Consider the following 19083-nt stretch of genomic DNA (forward strand, 5'->3'; position numbering starts at 1 on the left):
TTAGCAACCATATTGCAAAAAAGGATATCTGACACAACTGAATAAGAGACAAAGGTCAAAGTGCAGGCTCTTTTTGGCAAAAATATTCTATCTTCACTGAGGTAACAAATCTTGGCTTCTGTGCACTGGATAAGATTTGCTGACACACAGCAATCACACACACACACACACACACACACACCTGATGAATGAGCGGTGGCGAGCAACTCCTTGAAGATCAAACTGAATGGGTGTCCTTCCAGCAACTGCAACTGAGGACAGATGGTGGAAAGAGAAAGACATTAGGGAGACAGACTGGCGGAGATAACTGTGGAGAGAAGTGCACCTTCAAAATCCACTGGGGGATAATCAAAGGAGAAAATAATCACTCTTAACAAAAAAAATTAAAAAACATTTAATCCTGTTCAGAGGCAGAAGCAGCAGCTGGGGCTTCATTTTTCAGGACTGTGCATTTTATGTTTCAGACATATGATCCTTTGTAAGTCAGCTAAATATTGAATGTTGACATTTTTGTTCTACTCTTGTCTTTTTAAACGATTAATGTAATTGAGATTCAAAGCACACATAATGCAATGGATTTGTAGTCATGGATTGCACTCGATATGAAGCCAATCTACGATACATCAATCCCCATCTGATACCATGACACAAGGTAGAGATCAGTAATGCATCGCTGGAATTGTAAATGAGCCGTGGTGCTCCATAAGCCACTCTAATCAGAAATAACAAGTGACAAGAATATGAATCTGAAATATTGACTTATGTGACTCGCACTCCTTCTACTGACGGTTTGTGGCACTTAGAACGGTATTTGCTCTCTTCAGTGTATCCCCGCATTATAATCCAATTCAGCTGGTCTGTCTCTTTCTGTTTTCTCCCATCCACGCCATTAACATCACAATTCAGTGTCTCGTCCTCAGCCAGCAATCATCCGAGTCTGAGATCGCAGACATGAGTACAAATATCTGGCTCTCTTTCCCTCAAACAATCGTTTTCATCCATTTCTTTCTTCTTTGAGTCATTTTTCTGCTACACAGAAACCCACGTGCCACATATACACTCACGCTGAGGCTTTCAGTAATCTTGCTGTCACTGCCTCCCACACAGGCATCTGTAAAAGAGCATGTGTGGTTCACAGCAGTAGCTTGGTCTACACTGGCAGAGACTGGCAGATTCAGAGATCTTACTGTGTTAAATACTCTGTGTGTATTTGGATGATAGCTGCTACATATTTGAATGAAATGCCTACATGTTTGCTTCCATATTGAGCATGTTTTCCTTGCAAAGCATATGAGACAGATACGCCTTGTTGACAGGAGGATGTCTGAGATTCTTTTGTTGAACATTACATTTTTCAGCTCACATTTATCTTTTCAGTTTTCTGTGTAGCTGCATTCCAAGGTGTGCTTAGAGACGCTGTGTGTAAAGTGATTTAGATCCTTTTTACTGTAAGGCAAACGGCTTCACTTCTTTCTCCCTGTGTGCAGGTGAATGAGTGCAAAACAGAGTGAGGTCCTTGCAGTGCAACCCTGTCCCATGCTGCTCCCTCCTCTCAGGGGATGGCCAAGGTCCAGGATGGACATACGAATGCATGTGAAAGGTGCGCGTCGCAACACGTGACATGACACATCACGCAAAGTCGGATTTTAAAAACCGTTTGTGGGTGTTTTACATTTGTGTCTGTGTGCACTCTGCAGCTCTGCGATGTTAGAGGAGAGCCAAGATGGTATGGACAGTGGTACCCTAAGTCCGGCCTCAGCTCGACAGGTCACCATCCAGCGCCACCCGACTCAAGGCTTCGGCTTCGTTGCAGGCAGCCAGAGGCCTGTCATTGTACGCTCCGTCTCTGCTGGTTAGTGTGTGTGCGTCTGTGTGAGGGTATGTGTAACCCTAACCCTTCCCCATGTGAAGATAAGTAAGTCACCATAACCTAAATCATTCAATTTCATGGAAACATGTTTTAAGGTAAGCTTCAAGTCAAGGTAGGGGTAAGGTAAGTAGACGCTATGCTTAAGGTGAGAGTTAGTCTCCAGGAATAAGTAATTCAATGTAATATCCACTGAGGTTATGGAGAAAATGTGTGTGTGTGTGCGCGTGTGCGTGAGTGTGCATGTGAGTGGAGAATACATGGAATACAAGAGTGATGGCCCATTAAGTTAATCCTGTGATGTGATGTATCAAGTTATATATCTTTATCGCACGCACATGACTTGGCCTCCTGGCTGTGTCTGTCCCGTCTCATTTGCAGACGGCCCCTCCTTTGGCAAGCTTCTCCCCGGGGACCAGATCTTGGCCATTAACAAGGAGACGGTGAGCGACGCGCCCAGAGAGAGAGTCATAGACCTTGTAAGGTAACATCCTTTACTGTCCCAGGAGGGAGGGAGGGCACAGGTCAGGGGCAAGGGGGAGGAGAAAGGACGCGGGTGAGGAGGGTAGATTGTGAGAAACAAACTGTTTCTTTCTGCTGCTGATGAGTTACATGAACACAAATCTGTGGATGAGTCAGTCCCTTTGGCGGCTGAAGGACAGTGAGGAAATGGCAGATAGAAACTGGAGAAGCTCTCTAAATGCCATGCCGTCCATGGCATTATCTAACCCACTTCACTCTCTTGTTGTCTCTCCATAGACGCTGCAAAGACTTGATAGTTCTCACTGTGCTGCAGCCCCATCAGGTAGTATAATGGGCCACGCTCTCTTTCATGTTCCTCTCCCACAGGATTTCTCTTACTCTTCATCGGGTTTTAACACGTTTACTTTTACTGTGAATCATGCAGAAACACTCAGTATTTTGTTCCTGCAGTGCACACTCACCCATTAAAGACATATATAGATTATATTAGCATTTATGGCCACGTCTACACATCATATCAACACCTACACGATACTTTGTTAAATAAAGATTTTCTGTGCACCCATACAGTTGAAATAGAAATGTACTCTGAATTAAGCCGGATGCCAAACCTGGATATTTTCAGAAGATGAAACGCTGATGTTTAAATCTTTTTTTATTTAATCATTTGGATATATGCAGCTATTCTGGAGGGATTTGTCTATTTGATCAAGCGGCTAAGATCGTTATTGCTCTCAGGCCAGTAAACACAACATTTAAAAAATATTTAGGTGAGCATCACATCTTAAGAAGATTTGGAGTTGTCGCATTGCAGCAGCATTAGTCGGCTCTCCAACACACTTTAGCACTGGCAGTCAATGGGGCTTTCTCTAATTTTGACGTCTCGTCTTCCAAGCTGATTCAAGAGTTCTTCTCTCTCTCTTCTCATCCTCAGTCACCTAAGTCTGCCTTCATAAGCGCAGCCAAAAAGGCCCGGCTGCGAACTAACCCGCCTAAAGTGCGCTTTTCAGAGCAAGTGTCCATCAGCGACCCGGACTCAGTAAGTTCTACATGACACGTCTCCCTGTGGCTTGTGCTGTTACCCTGTCCCTTCCTGTTCTGCTGCGCATGTCTTTTGTTTGATCGCAAAAGTCCTCTCTCCCCCTTGTTTGAGTCTGAGCTTCTCTATGTTGTGTTTGTTTCTCCATGTGTCTGTGTGTGTCCGTGCATGTTTTTCGGTCAAGCAGTTTGGCTGAGAATAAATTGCTTGACTGACTGATTTGAATTCTTGCAGGAACAACCTGAACCTCTTTCTAAGGCATTCAGACATTTTAAGACATAATACCACTTGGAAATGTTTTCCGGGTGATTTCGCTCTTTTATCAACATCTAGGCTACAAATATCCCTCATATGGCTTGGAATAAAGTTAAGGCCTGCTGTGTGAAATATGTATGAGGTAAGGGACAAATTATAAGGGGTAAGGGAGGGTCAGAAAAATAGAGATAAGTAAGGAATTTCAGTAGTCTTTTTTGGGATAGTTGAGGAGTTATTGTACCCCATATTCATATTCTATTAAATATTTTCCTAATTATTATTAAAAAGATGTGATAGTCAATCAGCATGGTATATCTGATCCTTTGATGGTTTATTTAGCAACTTTTCATTCTAATATTTGTCCAAAGAAAACTATAAAAGTCCCCTTTAGGGAAAATCAAGATTTACATAGGAACTAATTCAGCGTTTCACACAAAACTAATTCCATGTATAGTGGTAAGAATTGTGTACATGCATACGAACGAAGGTTTCAAGCGAAATCAAACTGCAGCTGAAACTATGAGGTCTCATGTATGGTAAAGTGCAAGCACCTGGTAGGGTGACTCTGCAAATAGCAGTGCACACCCCAAGTTAGAGATCTCTTATTACACTATGAGATGGGTCAAAATGTGTTGGTTCAATATAAAATTGTGGCAGTAGAAATTGGAATATGGGAGCCCAACACAATCTAGATCATTTATGGGAAAGACTGCATAATAACATCTCCCCATTGAGACATACTTTGAGCGAAGTAAGCTGACAGACAGGGTTTGCAATGTCATAAAACTAAGAAAACTATCATGTCAACTTGCGGGTAGGGATCAGTGCCTGCAAAAGGCTCCTCAACTGCAGGTGAGCTGTGAGAGAAGAGAGACTACTTATTCAGAACCCAGTCACGAAATAGGGAGGAAAAGGAAGGTGTGTTACATTTAAGTCAGAAGGCCATGACTGTGTTTTTGACAAACCCTTTGAATATATAATTTTATGTATATTAGATGATGGAATGGCACTACATGGAGCAGAATTGTATTTCACAAAATGAAATATATCATTCACCACACCACTCTCCATCCCAAATATGGATTCAGTCCCTAGCCCCTTGTGGTCAACCAAAGATCTATGACTGTAAATAAAGTGAGAGAATGAAGATGACAAGCATCAAGACAATCAATAAATAATCAGTGGGGAAAGGGCATTTCATTTTTATTTTCCATTTAGTATGTACTTAATGGAAGAAGATGGAGAACTGGATTGATCATGCAGGGACCACCAGGTCGCTGATAACCTTTAACACAGTTTTAAGCAACCGATTGCTTTTCATCGCTGCTGAGTCGACCGTCCACTCAGGCCTTGCAGTACCAGCAGGCGAGATCAAGAGAACACCACAGGCTTCCTTTAGTGGCCCTAAATCAAGCCAGCGAAGGCCACCCGTTTCATTAAATGCAATCAACAGGAGGCTGGATCTGTTCTCTTCCTCAATCTTCCTCACTGTTTCTATCTCACAATTGTTAATCTCAATAATGCTGATGCAGATAGTGGAAGGGGGGTGATATGATTGGTAATGATCAGATATTTCAGCCACCAAACCCCAAATTTATAGCATGACATTCTCCTCACAGAGATGAGGCCATGGCACTGGGCTGTGATTTGTCCCTGATAACACTTTCCCCGCATGTGACAAATCAGCTCCTGCTCACAAACAAGGACAAAGGTAGCAGCTCGCAATGGGGAGAATGTTTGAGGTTTCTCTTCTCTGCTGCGTGCTGACTTTTGCTGATTGGTGCATGCTGACCGTTGAAGTATGGAGAAAGATCTGTTGACTTATTACGCATGCAGGCCTTAACCACCTTCAATCTCCAAAGAAGAACAGCTTGTTGAGCCTTTTGAATCTCTTTTTCAGCTGAATCTGAATTTTTTAGATATACTGTTTTAATAAATTGACATCCCCTTACTGTTATGAGTAATTTCTGCCTACTGTTCTGACAAATCTGATCATCTGACTCTGCTGACCCCCCCCCCCCCCACCCTCGCACATAATTTATAACACTACATTATTGGCACTACCACCAATCTTTGCACCTTAAAACCGAACACAACACATTTACTGTATATATTATTTTTTCGATATTGTTGTTTTTTATATTGATGTTTATATTGCTCTATATTGTTGTTTTTATATTGCTGTTTGTAAAGTGCACCAACCACACCAAGGCAATTTCCTGTATGTGAAAATATACAAGGCAATAAAAAGAATTCTGATTCTGATTCTGATTCTGAAATAGAATAATACAGGAACAAGGATGAAGGGCTGCAAGGCTGTTTTCTGCTCCATCTATGCATGCATCCAAATGTCTCATTGAAAAACCTCAGGACCTTCTTATCCTCTGATCACAACTGTGGTCCTGTCAAACTATATGATGAGAACTAGGTAGTTCTTTTTGTAAACTTTTATCAGGATAAAGGCAGTGCTTTGGGTAAAGGCAGTGACCTTGAATCCGGCTACACCTCTTGTTACTTTCTCAGCTCTTTGCGAGGGCTTTCATTCCCACCATCCAATTTTATTTGTATGAAGTATCTCTCCATTGTTATTTTCTCTCACCTCCTTTTCCCCTTCGTTCTACTGCTACTATCTCAATAGCAAAGTAAAAACCCTTGACTGATCGTGTTTGTATTTAGCAATTCTTGATTAACCTTTAGGCACATTCTCACATTTACCATACATATTTTCCATTTAACTGAAGGTTTTTCTCCCTAAATATTTTTCAGACAATGCTCAAGGACGACTCCTTGCTACTCATACCAAATGTGTTGAAGGTGTTCCTGGAGAATGGACAGATTAAGTCCTTTACGTTTGACAGCCGTACCACTGTTAGGGTACGTATTCACAACAGGTGACCAGTAGAATACAGTATAATACCCACTAAAGGACTAACGATGCCACCTCCTATCTGCAGTACGAGCAAATAGTCTCACAATATCAGCTTAAAAATGTATAATATGTCAATTTGTGTTTACAGTTTATTCCCTGCCCCAGGCAGCAAAAAACTTAATTTATTGGAACTCAAATAAAATATTGCAATGTATGATAGAAATATCTCTAACTGGCTTAAAGAGGCAGAGTATAAATATGTCATAATATTACCAATAATTACTATCATTGGCTTTTCCATTGAATAGTGTCAATTATTCATTGATGTTTAATATGTAATAATAGAATATGCCTAATGGAATGATTATACATTTTTTAAATCAAAATTCCCTTGTGCTCTTTTTGAAAATTAAACAGCTCTAATTTTGGGGAAAACATCACCCCCTTGGTTTTTTATTTTATTTAAGATCTTATGTGATTGCAGTAATAAAATAAACAGTTGAAATGAGTCAGTGAGGTCATCTCTATCCCTAGATCACTCTCCTAGATGAGTCTGACATCTCAGAGCAGAGCCATTAAACATATTCTAAATCTCTCCTCTGCTAATGGTGAGAGAGAGTGAGAGGGGAAAGAGAAACAGAGCAGCTCTTTAAAGGAGAGATGGAGGAACCTCTCCACTGTTAGCCTAATTAAATGGATTTCCAGCATAATAAGAAGGCTCAGATCAATAAAACAATAACACAATTGGCATAATAGGATGCCCAGTAGTATGCCCATTACACAGCCTGTCAACTAAAGAAGCTTTCCTTCAGTATTTTACACTACAATATACAGCTTTCTGTGGATCATTCAGATTATGTGGCTTCCTCGGGCGTCTTTGTAATGCAAACCACACAGAAAATTATTAGTTTACATATTTTCCAGGTCTGAACGAGCCTCTATATTGAGGTTTCAGCCAAACTACAGCAACATATCACTACAAAACAATCATTTTTAATGTAAATGGCTCTGATGTATTAACAGTGCATATAAATTATGACATTTAAACCTTGGAGATAGCCCTCAATAACAGAAAAATTGTGAATTTCCCCTTTGACAGTGTTCTCTGAATTTTTGAAAAAGGATATGTGAAAACCTAAACATGGTTCATAGATAATGATCTGCACAAGAGCAGAAGTTCACACAAATTTTATTTTCTTCAAATGGATGCACTTGCTGTGCAGAATGGAGAACATCTATAGAAGCCCTCCTGGCACATAATGCCAAACATGATATCATCGTCAGAAGCCTAAACAAGGATATCAGTTTGACAAATCACTCTCTATAAACATGGAGGGAATTCAGTGTAAAAATATTCTCCATACATGAAATGTATATTTGACCTGTAGTAGAATGTATTCTTCCTGTGGAACTGTATTTCAGTATCTAACCTGAGGATCTCTCTCCTTCAAGGATGTGATGTCCTCACTGCAGGACCGCCTCTCACTACGCTACATAGAGCACTTTGCCTTAGTACTTGAGGCAGGTGGTCTGGAGCAGAATCAGAGGTTGCAGCTGCTACAGGAGAACCAGCCGTTAACACATGTAAGACACCCCCCAAAAACTGGGAAATTGGTTTAAAATGCGTCTAAAACTTCTAATGATATCGATGGGTTTAGCAGTATACAAGCAATAAAAGAAACCAAATTAATTGGTGGTTGGTTAGAAAGCATTTCTGAACTTGGTGTGTATTTCTTAGTCTGTCTTTATGTTTCGTTTCTGACATATTCTGAATAGAATAATCACTTGAGGTTGTTGCCATTATTGGTCGGTTGATGGTTCAACATTTAAGTGGTCTCAAACTTTTGCGTTTGTGACTAATTTTAAGGATGTAGTTGTTAACTAGCTGCTACTGGTGTATTCCCCCAGGTGGTGCATCGAACCTATTTCCAAGGGATGAAGTGTCTGTTCCGCATCTGCTTCTTCCCCAAGGACCCTGCAGACCTGTTGAGAAGGGACCCCGCTGCATTTGAGTACCTCTACATACAGGTAATCAATGGATTAAAAGGGCTTTTATAAGGATGTCCTCCAGTCTCATGACAATGTTGGAGAGCTGTCCCCTCGAGCAGCAGGAGAGCCACTGATCCAAATTCCTATGGGTGGCTAGTTTCATTCTAGATAATATCGTGGATTGGGTTTGTTTGGTAATTTTAGAGTTACAAAAAATGACATGCCAGATGTCATGTGCAACTATCCAAAAGCCTCAAAGTTGTAACTATAGCAACTTAACTAATATTAGACTTACCCATCTGGTCTTTATCAGTGTTGTTCATTATTAGCTGTGTACAAAGCATTTCCTCATGTCCTCACAGAATCGCAATGACGTTATCAAGGAGCGTTTTGGCATGGACTGGAAATCTGACATCACGTTACGTTTGGCTGCACTCCATATCTACATCACTGTGTCCTCTGCAAGGCCCAATCAGAAGATCTCTCTCAAGCATGTTGAGTAAGTCCAAAAAAATGAATTAGCCATGAAATTAATTTATGAGGAATTGAAGACTAAATGGATGTACTGCATTCTTTTCCCTCATAAAGAATTCTGAAGAGAAAATCACTGCATCCCACGGTGAAGTTTGTTCAGTCAGTAATATAAAGATGATTGATAATTAATCCTAATAATTTTTAAAACACAAGCTGTTCATGGATCATTTTCCTCATGTCATCATGAGACAAAGAAATCTATTGCTTTCTGAAATAACATCTCTCCTGCAATTTGCTTGTTTATTCTATGTAACCTCAACCTAGCAAGTCATAAGCTTCTGCCATCACAACTTCAGAAGCTTAACAGATCCACTGTGCTGGTAATTGACTTAGGGTCAAGCTAGGGACACCATCGTTTCCAGCGAGATGAACAAAAAACTCCTCTGTGTCTTCAGTTGCTAAGAGTTCCCTACAAGCAACTCTGATGTTTTTCTTCTTTTCTTTTCATGAACTCCCTCTTACTTTCCTCTTTCATTCTGTCACAGAAAAGAGTGGGGACTGGAGCCTTTTCTACCCCTTACTCTGCTTCCAACAGTCAAGGAGAAGAATGTGTGCAAGACTCTGTCTCAGTTGCTGAAGACTTACCAGCATCCACCACCATCAGGCAACAAGGTTTCCTCAAATTAAACATTTTAATAAAACTTCATTACTTTTAAAATTGAAATCTCAAAATTTGTCTTCTTGTTTGAAGGAAATTTTAATTATAAGGTAACAAACAGTAAATCTGCTAGATAACCAGTACTTTATCCAAAGACATGCTCTCTTTCTCTCTCTCTCTCTTAAGATGTAACTGTTGCATAAGACTGTACTCCTAACATACGTGGCTCAAGAGTACCCTCTGGAGGATGACATAGTGAGTGCTGAAAGAGGATTCCCCATTCAAAGATGATAGTTTCTTGTTTATCATTCTGTTGACAGGTCCCTCCTCTCCAAGGAAAGCTGCAATACATGCGTGTACTGAATGACCTCCCACCTTTTGGAGGAATTTTATTCCACACTGCCGGACTGGTAAAACATTTTTTAATCTTTTTACAGTCCAGAATGTCTCTAGTACCTAATTCCTTTGATTTCTTTGAAGCTTTGCTTGTAGATGCAAATACAGCTTTTTAAAAGCACTCATTTCCCAAGAAATTGTCTAAACAGCGGATTTGTAAAGGTGAAGTGTGTTGTTCCAGTTAAGAAATTAAAAGGGTATCATTGCAAACATCCTATGTCTTTTAACAGGATGAGAAACAGTCAGCCACAACCCTACTTGTGGGCCCACGACATGGCATTAGTCATGTAATTGACCTGAAAAACAACCTCACAACAGTTCTGACTGAGTTCAGTAGGGTTGCCAAGATCCAACTCTACCGAGAGAGCCAAGGAGTGGCACGTGTGGAGGTGACAATCCATGAAGCCAAGGTATTAAAGCAGAGCAGGTGCATGTTAAAATAACATCAATAAAGAACAATAAAACCATTTAAAAGCAAGGAAAATGTCCATTTAGTATGGCATCTCTTTAGAGCTACAGTTTCCATTTTAACTCTATTTATGACCAAATTGAGTACAAAGCTTTTTTATATATTCTATTTCATCAGGTCATTGGAAAACGAGCAGGTGATGCTCATTTCCTGTCTCCTAATTCCCCTCCCTATCACTCCCTGCAGCCGCTGGTCCTGTTAATGGAGTGGCCTGATGCCAGCAACTTTGCATGCCTCATCTCTGGCTACTACAAGTTGTTTGTAGACCCTAAACGGACCATCTACTTCCGGACACCTGGTCAGTCTCAGCTGACCAAGGCAGGTATGTTGGAAGTCTTTTTGACTTGAATTGGTTAATGTTGAATGCTGATTGCTCTGATTAGGCAATATGTATTAAGTGCAGATGATTTACAGAAAATAACATTGTGAAAATGGTTGACATATTTCTATTTCAGAATCCCATTAGACATGGCATGTTAGACAATATTTGGATTCCTCATTATATTTTCATGGATATTGATCTGCTTCTTCATTGACTGAAACCATTGCGTATAGTAACCAGGCTTTCCTCGATCTACCATCCCATGGCGCCCTCTGCTGTCTCTCATCTCCATCTTGACTCATTGGAATGGGATACCTCATCTCTCTTTTCCTCAACATTTTATTATGGATTTTGAGAATGAATACAAATTTTAGATTTAATCATGGACATTTTACTTTTAAACATGAACAGATCGTCTACCATCTGCTGTCTCAACCTGTAGTCTACTTAGAAGACGGATCATCATACCATCACATTCCACCAGAATCTAACTTTCAAATCTCAAACAAGCTTCCAACATCCATCTCTGAAATAACAAGTAACCCCCATGTGACCACCCGCTGTCGCCTCTGCTTTCCATCTGGATCTTCTCTATACCCACTAGTTATTGATACCTCAAACTCTTCACTGCTCTGACAATTCTATCCTCAGATTACAGAAGCTCCCACCATGCCCACCCACGTTCTGGGGCAACCAGCTTGCCAAGTGGAAGTCGGCGAGGGGACGAGAGGGAAAGCTCGCACAGAGAGTCAGGGTCTTCAAGGGCCGTAATTCCAGCAGAGCCTCAGCACCTAGGGCTGTGTCATGTCCACCTTCGAGAGCAACAACAATTTCAGGAGATCCAACCAGACACTGAACTTGACATCAATGAGAACTTTATTTCTCAGGAGCCCCCAGGTCGGCCTCGAACCAAGTCAGACCCCACCCAGCAGAGTACAGAGGAAATAACTGGGGTTTTAGAGAGCCCAGCAGTGGAGAATGCAGGATTTAGAATCCGAGCCCAAACAATGGGTCAATCCCAGAAAACATCACGATACTTCTGTGACTCCTGCAAAGCCAGGCTTAAGGCAGAGGGTCTGTCAGGAGCAGTGAACAGTAGTAGGAGCTCTGGAAAACACTGCTCCAGTGCTTGTGCCTCCCGAGATGGAGGTGCTGTTGATCTCATGGCCCTTCCTCCCCCAGGTAATGAAGAAGAGGACGAGGAGGAGGAGGTAGATGCTGGAGAAGATAAGTTGCAACCACCACCATCTGCTATTGCTGCTCCACCACCTGGATTCAGGGACAACAGTTCAGATGAGGATGACCCAAAGAGAGCGAGGAAGGCTCGTACCAGTGCAAGCTCAGCCGTCACCTCTGGGAAGCTAGCCAGAGCCAAGGAAGATGTGCCTGTGACCCTTATCGATAATGTGGCCACGAGAACAGTCAGAGATCATGCCCAGGAGCTGGATGATGCTCTGGTGTCCACCTTACAAGCGCTAGAGGCTTTGGCAGCTTCTGAGGACTTCCCCCATCACCCTCAGCAGCCAACACAGACTGCAGGTCAACAACCTCAGTCATGCAACTGCCCACATCTCAGTCAAAGAAGTTCATTTAGCACTAATATAATTTTAAAAATCTGCTTTTTTAAACAATTAATATTTTTACAGTATATAATCTCTATGTTTACTGTAGCGAATATATTTGTCAAATGGCTAAATAATCATGTAATCTTTTAATTTTAGAGCAATACATAGTAATATTATGAGGTAGAGGCTTTAAGATTGCCTTACTGAAAAAAATCTGAAACCTAAACTAGAAAATTAAAGTCATTCTTAAATTATTATTCCTCGTATCAAATGAAAAACAACATGATGCACAACAATATGACACAACGTTGTGTCTAAAAAGTTCAAATAAATATATTGAGACTGACCAGAAAATGTTTTGATTCCATAAACATAGGATTAGGATGATTGATGGTCTGTTAAACACACCCATCTGCATGAAAAAAATTACAGTTCATTCCAATTGGGAGAGGCAAACCCACATAAAGCTCAATCTCAATACAGGATTTAAATCCATCCTGGATGACTGTTCAAAAAATTATTTTTGTTGTTTGAATTTAAGATGATTCCACTCAACTGCAAATATCTGGTTAAAAACTACAGTAACACACTTATAAAAGCGTTATAATTCTGTGTTATCTTTATTCATTATTTCTTGATTATCCTAACAATGTGTGTGTTGTCTTCTTCCTTAGGGTTGATTGTTTTAGCTGCCATTACACCTGAATCATCATTGGACTCAGGCCATGAGACAAACTCCTCAGAATTGACAGATGTTTCTGAGATGGTATCAGCTATGAAGCAGAACCAGAACCAGGCCTACCTGCTGGCTCACCATATCAACAAGGAACGTATTCTCTGCCGTCGTGATTTTCCTCTGGCTATCCCTGGATGCACTGCAAAAACTATTGGTACTGGGGCATTCTCTGTGGGTCAGATTCGTGCTGGCTGTTCAACCAAGCAAGTAATCCTCAGCAAGACTGTTCCCTTTAAAGTCAGTCCCAGCCAAGACTCAGCAATACTCAGTGTTGTGACAGAGCAAGGGGGGATTCAAGATATTACTCAAACTGAACAGAAAGCAGAAATGAAGGCACACTCTGAGTCCACCAAAGCAAACACCCCTGATCCCCCTTCTAAGTCACCCGATGAACTGAAAGTGTCTGATGCTTCACTTACAGCTCAAGTTAGTAAGAACCAGATGCTTTCAAATTTATCTGGGGAGACACTCTGCCAAAATCTTTCTGAGGGTAAAAAGGGGAAGAAAACAACACCTCTTAATACAGAAGCTAGAAACAAAGCCTTACCAATCCTCTTGCCTGTGGACAGAACTGCCTCTGATAAGATTTCCCCATCAAATATGTGCCAAGATGCCGAAACTGCCTCTAGTGAGACCATAAAGCCTTCAAGCTCTACAGAACTTCTACCAGTTGATGACCTTTTCTGCACATGCCCAGTGCAACAGGATCCAGGGCCACAACTAAGACTGAAAGACCCACAGGTTCCGAAGGTAGTAGTGTTTCAATCATCCTCCCAAACAGATGATGAACGTCTTCGGGCAAAAGGCCTCCAGGTGGGTAGCACTAAAGAAAATGCAGTTAGAGAAGGAGCTGATCCCATATTGGCAAAACCCAGCCCTCAAATACAAACCAAGTACTCCCCTCATCTGCCTGTTAAAGCAGTGAGAGAAAAAGCAGCTGAAAGCCAGACTGAGTGTTCCCAGGGCAAATCCCACCAGGAGTTGAAGAAATGTCCTATCATATCGTTTCCTATTTTAGATGATCCAACAACACCTAACCCATCTGTAGAAATGGCATCCACTCTCCCAGCCAGAGACTCAAAGAAGCAAGGCAATGGTAAGGGTAAGTCTCAACGCAGTGCCCCTTTCTTAAGTTTTAGAAACCTTCTTTCAGCTACATTCCCAGCAAGGATGCGAAAAGAAACAGATGAGCGAAGGGCTCAATTGCAGAAAGTCCGCCAGTATGAGTTAGAGTTTTTAGAGGAGCTGCTGAAACCCAAATCATCCCAAGGAGAGTTTTTGCCCCAGGGATCCTCACCTGTGCCCTCAGGCACTCCTTGTGCCTGCCAGCTTCGCACAAGCCCTGTCCTAAAGGCACCGGGTATCTCCAGGGAGCAGAGACGCAGCTGTGACTGTAAGCGAATGTGTAGGGGCATGCGACTACCTGACACACCAGTGGGCTCAACTACAGAGACACAAAACAGAGGCAGAGAGAGAATTATATCGAAAACCCCCCCGACAGTTTCCAAAGCTCCTCACACCCAAGGTGCTACTAGGAGACCTCAGACCTTAGAGATTAAGACGACAAGAATACGCTCTACCAGCCTTGAGTCAAGAGAGCCAAGAGGAGAGCAGGGATCCTGCTTGCCCACCTGTACTTCTCAGACAGAATGCATTGGAGCTCCACAATATAAGAAGCTCCAGAGACGCTACAGCATTGGAGAACTGGAAAATAGCACCACTGCACCTGTGTATGCTGAGGTGAAGCCCAAAGCTAAGAGTCTAGAGAAGGAGATGGAGAGAGTGAGGGCCACAGGGCTGAGGCTCCCCACTCCAGTAGAGCCAGTCCACACTCAGTCTCACCAGGCAGAGGGGAAGGGGAAAAAAGGTGTTTATTTTATTCAGGGAGAAGAGCTACTCTGTGAAAGTAAAGAGGGGACCAGTGAGGTAATGCTGACCATGCCCAGTGAAGACAGCGATGACAAGGATAAATGCTGCTCATTTTGTTTTTGCTATAGGAAGTGTGAGGCAGCAGATGAAAGTAGTGAGAAGGATGAGGTATCATACTCAATACCCCTTCAGGTCCTTCCAGGCATGGAGCTAGACTCACGTACCTTCCCTGTAGTAAGTAAAACACTGCAGGTTCTTAATGCAGAGGACTGCAGTGGGGAAGAGGAGGAGGAGGAGGAAGAGGAGGAGCCACAAACCCAGGAGATTGACCTAAGAGCCTGTGGTACACTAGAGGGGAGCCTGGCACGGGTACAGGCTCTACAGGGAAAAACATTCAGCTTACCCGATGGTTTTCTAAATGCACAGTTGGATGCTAATGAGCTACTAGCTATCCTGCGTCAGTGTGCTAACGGCCCACAAGCTGAGGGCGAGGCCCGTCTTCAGCCCTCACGAATTGCAGAGTACAAACAAGAGCTGGCTGTGCGCTTCAAAGAATTCAGAGCATCTTGTCGACGTGTGGCAAGTGTTGAAAAAAGTCCAACACGTATGCTTGCTGTTGTCTCAGCTAGCTTTCAAGTAATGTGTGAACTAACTCAAACTTTCATTAAATTGGTCAGGGGGGTTCGTTCAGAAGCCCAAAGGCTGCAGCTTTTGAGAAAAGTTGAGGAAGTAGCTATCAACTACACTTTGCTTCTGCGTGCAGCAGAAGAATCAATGGGACATTCAAGCAGCTTGCCAACAAAGAAAGTGAGCCCTCAAGTTTCCTCGAACACCAATAACATGAGCTCCCTTACTCGACCCATTAAAACTCTACCTGCCCAGTAAAAATAAATCTTGCTGGGATGTAATCACAACAGTCCGGTTTGGTGGCTGGCTACTCTATCCAAATTCATTATTTATTCATTGTTTACATTTTTTACAAGACGTGCAATGAATCATCCTCAGTAAAAATTACAATGCAGCTGTTCCATCCCATGTTTACAGGCCCTGAGGTAGCCTTGTGGATCTTGTTTTGAAATATAAGGATCAACTAACTAATGCACAATGGAATAAGAACCCTATGACTGACTGGGTGACACAGGGCTAATCACCTCATACTAATATTCACAATACACATACGTCATCAAAGTATAATATTTTCTATGTAATGTATATTTGAGTTGTGTCTACTTAGCAAATAATAAAGTTTTGTGAATAAAAAAAGGTTAAGAATATATTTGAAATGTACTGATTTAAGAGAACTATTACAAATCATCAGAAATAAATGTATGCACTGGACAAAAATATATCAGAGATCTCGTCAAGTAGCGACTTCTGTAAAATGCGTAGTCTGAAGCGTTGGTTGGTTAGATGGTGATGTGTTTGTTTGTTGAAATATCTAACTGTTGTAATACAAAATGGAGATCTCTGTTGGCTATGTTAACAGTGTCTGGCATACTGATACAAGAGTACAAATGAAAGTGACGGTCTTGGAAAATAACCGATGAAGACAAGTCAGTCATACAGTATTACACTATACTGACTGACATAAGCCCATTCTCTCACTTTAACAGTGCAGGTATGAAACACACATGTTCAGGGCAGACAATGTAGCAGAGACCCAAGTCACAGTCTTATCCACTGTACAGTAATGAGTCTTGTTATCTCACTCAGCTGTAGAGAAGGAATACCCACACTGTACACTGATAATGCACAGAGTGTATTTTACACCTTCAGTGACCACTAGCTCACATGCATCCCACATGTTGTGAATCATAGTTTTAAACATAGTCATTCACTTGCAAGTGAGTAAGCGTATCGCTATAGGATTTTGCACAACCTCTGAAATTAGCTCTGAAGTTGAAATCTATGTATTTTAATGTTGGATACAGCATTGTTTTATTGACTCTGCTGCTGAAAAACTGACCTGAGTCCATAACACCAGTTTTACATAATTCATCTCCTCAAGGTTAAAGCTTATACGTTTCAAAAGACCCTTGTTTTTATTCAGGTTTTCAGATACAATATACACAAATTTGCTTTCTATGTGCTGTAATACATTGTGCAATCTAGCAACTATATAAGAAACACACAAAAGTAGTTTTCTATGTATTTTAATAAAACTAACACATCTGTTTCTTGTCTGAAATCTCCTTTGTGTCTCATCCTCTTGTTATTCCTGGATATTAATCACAGAGGCTTTATAGTTGTGCTGGCCTAACATGTATAATGGACAAACTGTTAAGAAAAAGTGCTGTGAAACCAACTGAATAGTGGCAACAGGGCTACAAAATACTACTATATATTTATCTTGAAAATTAAATGTATTTATTGGTTAGTCCTTTGGGATTTAAGTTCAAACTTTTTTGTAATATTGTTTTGTAAAAATCCACCCTGACAAATGGAATTTAACTGAATTATCCGTGAATCAAGAGATTTCAATGTTTAAAAACTAATATTAAAATTTAAATTTAAATCAAACTTACAAAGGTTGCATATTGAATAATCACCATAAAACAATTATGGTATTAATTTAATTGTACCTGATTTTTTTTTTATTCTATTTTTAGTACTATTGCAATTTTCCGCCAGTTACACGGTTTGTAATTCATGATAAATATCTCTTAAATCTTATCTGTAATTATTTTTTCCACTCACAGTTGAACAGTCACAACAAATAAAGCCCACTTATAATAGTTTTCATTTTATACTGACAATTTAATCTTCAAAATGAAAAGGTAATTAGGATATCCGCTTTGTTGCACTCTCCTTGGTTTCAGTGCTTGGTGTTGAAAAGCACTCTCTTTTAACAGTTTTTCCTTTGCACTTTCCATAACCATACGCAGTGTTTTCTCCTCCACTGTACTGCATGTCTTTCCCGCTACTTTCTGGGCTATATACTTTGACCATCAAAGGTTTGTCCAGAAAATGTTCCTATTTTAAAGTGGAAAACCAGACAAGAATGAAAGGCTTTGGTGGCAACATGTCAATGTTTTGCAAATGATATTCAATATGGAAAATGTATTATTCTACACTGTTATGTAAATAATAAGATACAAAATATTTGAGAGACTAAGACATACTTTTAAAGAATTACTTGTAACATTCAGATTTATCCAACCTCTGTATTTTGTAAAAAGGACAATATTAAACATGTCTGTAAGGTAATTATTTATAGTAGTAATGTAACATAGACACTAATAGCAAATCATATATTTTAAAGAGTATATTATGAGTATAAAGCATGGGACATGTTTATTTTTATAAACCAAAATGTCAGTGTTCTTTCATCAACACTTGAACATTGGAACATTACAGTAAAAATTATCTGTGGTTGTCACTGTTCAGTTGCTTTGCAAAACTGTGTGGATTTGTCTGTGTTTCATTCACATGATGAGTCCGCCATGGTTTAATCCATTGTTTCTTTATGTGCCCCTGTTCATTCCTGTTTTTATTTACTGTCAATGATCTTGTCGTCACTGTGGTCTTATGTCTGTGTACAAAGTTAACTCATGTTTTAAGAGCAATAAAGTATATTATATAAACTCTTTCAGAGAATTTGGAAATGACATTGCATCTAGAGAACCGGTGGTAGTAACAGGATGTCAATTAGCTTCAAACAAATGTCATGCAGATCTGAAGCAGGATTTTACCGTTACCTGTGACAAAAACTGATGTTGACTCAAAAATGAAACACTTTAGTTTTTTGGGGGGTATTTACAGTAAAGAGAAGTTTATTTAAAATGGGATTTTCTGAGTTGTTTGTGTGAGTGCTATTCGAAAATAGGATTGTCTCTAAGCCCAGTACCAGCCAGGGTACCTCTTTGCCTAAACCAAACAGAAGATAATCCAGTGAAAATATAACTGTCTGTGGATGTAGCTCTAGAGTAAAACACACATAATTTAACCCACCTCAACATGCAGTAATATGCCACGGTAATTGTTATTAGTAAATACACAGTAGAGATTTCCATGTGTCGCGGTAGGACAATGTCAGATGCGAATTAAAGGGGAATTCAGAATCATTTAGCTGCTTTGGATTCAGAGTCCTGG

The 19083-nt window shown here is 40.6% G+C and overlaps 1 protein-coding gene across 1 annotated transcript; it reads left to right on the plus strand.

Moving 5' to 3' along the window:
* Positions 1-3284: 3284 nt before the first annotated feature.
* On the plus strand, positions 3285-17164 carry frmpd3 (FERM and PDZ domain containing 3). The gene is made up of 11 exons (XM_062393047.1): positions 3285-3389; positions 6411-6518; positions 7966-8097; positions 8422-8541; positions 8865-9001; positions 9522-9648; positions 9955-10044; positions 10261-10440; positions 10686-10821; positions 11473-12360; positions 13061-17164. The coding sequence occupies exons 2-11, from the start codon at positions 6414-6416 to the stop codon at positions 15874-15876; spliced, it is 4731 nt and encodes a 1576-aa protein (XP_062249031.1). The 5' UTR covers positions 3285-3389; positions 6411-6413; the 3' UTR covers positions 15877-17164.
* Positions 17165-19083: the final 1919 nt, after the last annotated feature.

The sequence above is a fragment of the Platichthys flesus genome, chromosome 8 (genome assembly GCF_949316205.1).
Source record: "Platichthys flesus chromosome 8, fPlaFle2.1, whole genome shotgun sequence".
In the NCBI taxonomy this organism is placed as follows: Eukaryota; Metazoa; Chordata; class Actinopteri; order Pleuronectiformes; family Pleuronectidae; genus Platichthys; species Platichthys flesus.

Bases quoted from the DNA above. Each gene is read 5' to 3' on its own strand.
- frmpd3 (XM_062393047.1), top strand. From the start codon at position 6,414: ATGCTCAAGGACGACTCCTTGCTACTCATACCAAATGTGTTGAAGGTG. The intron at 9,649-9,954 runs GTTTCCTCAAAT...TTCTGTTGACAG, and splicing joins CACCACCATCAGGCAACAAG to GTCCCTCCTCTCCAAGGAAA. The intron at 10,045-10,260 runs GTAAAACATTTT...GTCTTTTAACAG, and splicing joins TATTCCACACTGCCGGACTG to GATGAGAAACAGTCAGCCAC.